The sequence below is a fragment of the Bison bison genome, unplaced genomic scaffold, assembly GCF_000754665.1.
Source record: "Bison bison bison isolate TAMUID 2011002044 unplaced genomic scaffold, Bison_UMD1.0 scf7180017864254, whole genome shotgun sequence".
NCBI classification, from domain to species: domain Eukaryota; kingdom Metazoa; phylum Chordata; class Mammalia; order Artiodactyla; family Bovidae; genus Bison; species Bison bison.
In genome coordinates, this window is record NW_011494826.1 from 2,263,567 (window position 1) to 2,266,792 (window position 3,226).

At 51.6% G+C, this 3,226-nt stretch overlaps 1 protein-coding gene across 1 annotated transcript in view; it reads left to right on the forward strand.

Moving 5' to 3' along the window:
• Positions 1-2,458: 2,458 nt before the first annotated feature.
• Positions 2,459-3,226, forward strand: part of SIX1 (SIX homeobox 1) — a 4,195-nt gene continuing 3,427 nt past the window's right edge. The window contains exon 1 of the mRNA XM_010847763.1: positions 2,459-3,224. Coding sequence (XP_010846065.1) covers positions 2,740-3,224 — 485 coding nt within the window. The 5' untranslated portion in view covers positions 2,459-2,739. The remainder of the gene's footprint in view (positions 3,225-3,226) is intronic.

The following is a 3,226-nucleotide window of genomic DNA, read 5'->3' on the forward strand; positions in this document are numbered from 1 at the left end:
GGGGGGTTGGGGGCGGGGAAGGTAGTGGATGTCTAATTGTCGTCTCTCTGCTCCCTGTAAATCTATACCTGCTCTTATTTGTCCAAGCTGTGCCTCATTTCCTTATACAAAATTGTTAATTACAAAGTACATCCCATATTCAACTTACCCTTTGTCTTTTAAGAGACGTGGTTATATTTACAGACTCCCCCTGTTCCCCTCCCCAACACAGACACAGACACACACACACACACACACACACATTGTAATTCTGCGCACTTGCTCCAGACTTTAGGGTATTAACTGATTTTTTAGAGCCGAGTTTAAACCTCCGTTCCAGTCCGCACACAGCTGCCATGTCAATAATGACTGTTCCAAGCAGAGACATTCCTTCTGGCAGGACACTACAGCTCTTCAAGACTTCATCTGAAACATCATGAGCACTAAAATAAGACCATGAGGGAAAATTACCAGACACATGGGCTTGGGCTCTGCTTTGCCAGGTTTCCAGTTTAGAAAGTAAGTCATTCAGCACACCATGTGGTAGGGGTTCTCTTGAAATAATATGCACCCATTAAATGCATTTAAAGATAATCCCAAACATAATGAAATATCAGCATTTGCTTCCAAGTTCTAATTGCCTGGGATACTGAAGGGAAAGGTTTCAAAGATGCAAAAAGCTTTGTTTGGGAGTTCAGTGGAGAAGCAGCTTCGTGTCTACTCAGTCTCCCAAGAGACAGATGGGGGTGGGGTGGGGTGTGGAAACCCTTCACAACTTTAAGATGTACATTGCAGGGTGCATTGGAATGGGTGCATGGTTCTAAAACCATCTAAATAATACAAGGGGAAACCCACACAGTGCTTCTCCTTCCATTCCCACTTAGGTCTCAATATGTAAATGGTTCTGTGATGCTGTACTCTTGCTGATGGAACCAAAACATATTTAAAGAGGAAAATTTAAAGAACCTAGGGTTTGTTCCGCATTGACTAAGAGGACGCATTTAAATCAAAAGCAATTTTGAAGTGTACTTAAAATTCTGTTTTGAACTTATCTAATCAGAGATAAGTATAGTCATAAAGTCACTCTTCCACCCTTTGGCTCCCCTTATCTCCACGCATTGTTCTTATCTCCTGCCAGTCTCGGCTACTGACAATAGATTATCTCTATTTAGAGACGCTAATTGTTTTCAAAATCTTTTTAATAATTGCTTTGGAACAAGGTGTGCAAATGAGGCTTAAGATAATTACAGCTCCATTTGTTTGTGTAGTTTTACTAAGCATTCTCCACACATACACAAAATAACAGATGATGGGGCTGAAATTGCAAGACATCTCTCAATCCCTGGCAGTAAAATAGGCCAGCATTGCAATCTACACACACACACACACACACACAGAGGCACACACATGCACACACACACACATCCCTCTTTATTTAATCTTGTTGGAGCCGCGGTCGTCCTCGCTTTGAGGGCAGTGTCCCTTTCAGAACAGGGCAATATTATGTTACAACCGGACGGCTATTGGAGCCGGACACAGTTTTATTTAATTTACACCCCATCCAGCGCCTTTCGTGCGATGTTCCCAAAGCATTTTTGCTAATAGCAAGTAAAGCTTCTCAGCATTCCTCAGTAGCAGAGGTGGCAACCGCACAGATAGGGAAACCGAGTCCAGAAGCCTGCCTGCCGACTTAAACCACAGATCATTAAAATTCCGAGTCGCAAATGAACTCTTGTAATCTCTATTTGCTCAGCAACTATGCTCTACACAATTCTTCTCTTGGTCCCAAATAGTCGTGGCCTTTTGAGAATGAGGGAAGCGCTATACAGCTGGGAGTATTTGTGCGCTTTGGAGGGCGGTGGGGGCAGGAGAGAAGAGGGGAGGAAATTAGGTTTGGCTCCTGGAGCTGAAGCCAGCCAGGAGAGAAGCCATTCTTGCAGGGGCTGCAGCCCAGAAGACTGGTCTACGCTTGTATTATTTATCGCGTTCCATAAGCTATTCATCAATCCATTACTTATTCATTCCAACATTAAGGTAATTAAATATGAGCTCACCGGGAAATGGCAAGTCTGCAAAGGACAGGGACAGAGGTACGGACGGAGAGGAGGGGAATTAGAAGGTCTGGAGCCATTGATTTGTGCAAAGATGTGCGCGGCTGCCCTTAGGTGACACAGCAGAGGGGGCTCACGTTGCAAGGTCCTGACGCGCTCACCCACTCCCACCGCCCCCCGTCCCTGGGAAGCACCGCTCCCTCCCTCCTCCCCACTTCGCTTCTCACCACTCGCGGTCCCTCTCCTCCCACCACTCCCTATCCCTCGCTGTACAGCCTCGCCCTCCCCGCGCGGGGCGGCGCGGCCTCGCAGCCCGGCCCGGCGGCGCGCGGGCTGGCCAGCCCCGGATAGGCGCCGCCCGCAGCCAATCAGCGCGCCGAGAACGCTGCGCGCTTTAAGGCAGCTGCAGGGAGAACAGAAACCAAGTTCCCCGGCAACGAGCAGCATCCACCCGGCCGGAGGCAGGAGCCAGCGAGGCCCGAAAAGCTGCGGAGTGAGCCGGCCGTTCCTTTTCCAGCGCGCGCTCTACTCCTCCTCCACTTACTCGGCCGCCCGTCTTCAAGTCTTGACTCGCTTTTACGCCTTCGCACAGACTAGGGAGGGGGTTAGGAGCTGCCGCGCCCCCCTCCCTGCGGCTGCCTCCCCCTGCTTTTTCGGCTTTGCTCCCTGCCGCGTGCGCCCGGGTAGTGCGCCCCGGCAGGCCCCAGCCATGTCGATGCTACCATCGTTCGGCTTCACACAGGAGCAAGTGGCGTGCGTGTGCGAGGTTCTGCAGCAAGGCGGGAACCTGGAGCGCCTGGGCAGGTTCCTGTGGTCGCTGCCCGCCTGCGACCACCTGCACAAGAATGAAAGCGTGCTCAAGGCCAAGGCCGTGGTCGCCTTCCACCGCGGCAACTTCCGCGAGCTCTACAAGATCTTGGAGAGCCACCAGTTCTCGCCTCACAATCACCCCAAGCTGCAGCAACTGTGGCTGAAGGCTCACTACGTGGAAGCCGAGAAGTTACGCGGCCGGCCCCTGGGCGCGGTGGGCAAATATCGGGTGCGCCGAAAATTCCCTTTGCCACGAACCATCTGGGACGGCGAGGAGACCAGCTACTGCTTCAAGGAGAAGTCGCGGGGCGTGCTGCGGGAGTGGTACGCGCATAACCCTTACCCCTCGCCGCGTGAGAAGCGGGAGCTGGCCCAGGCCACCGGGC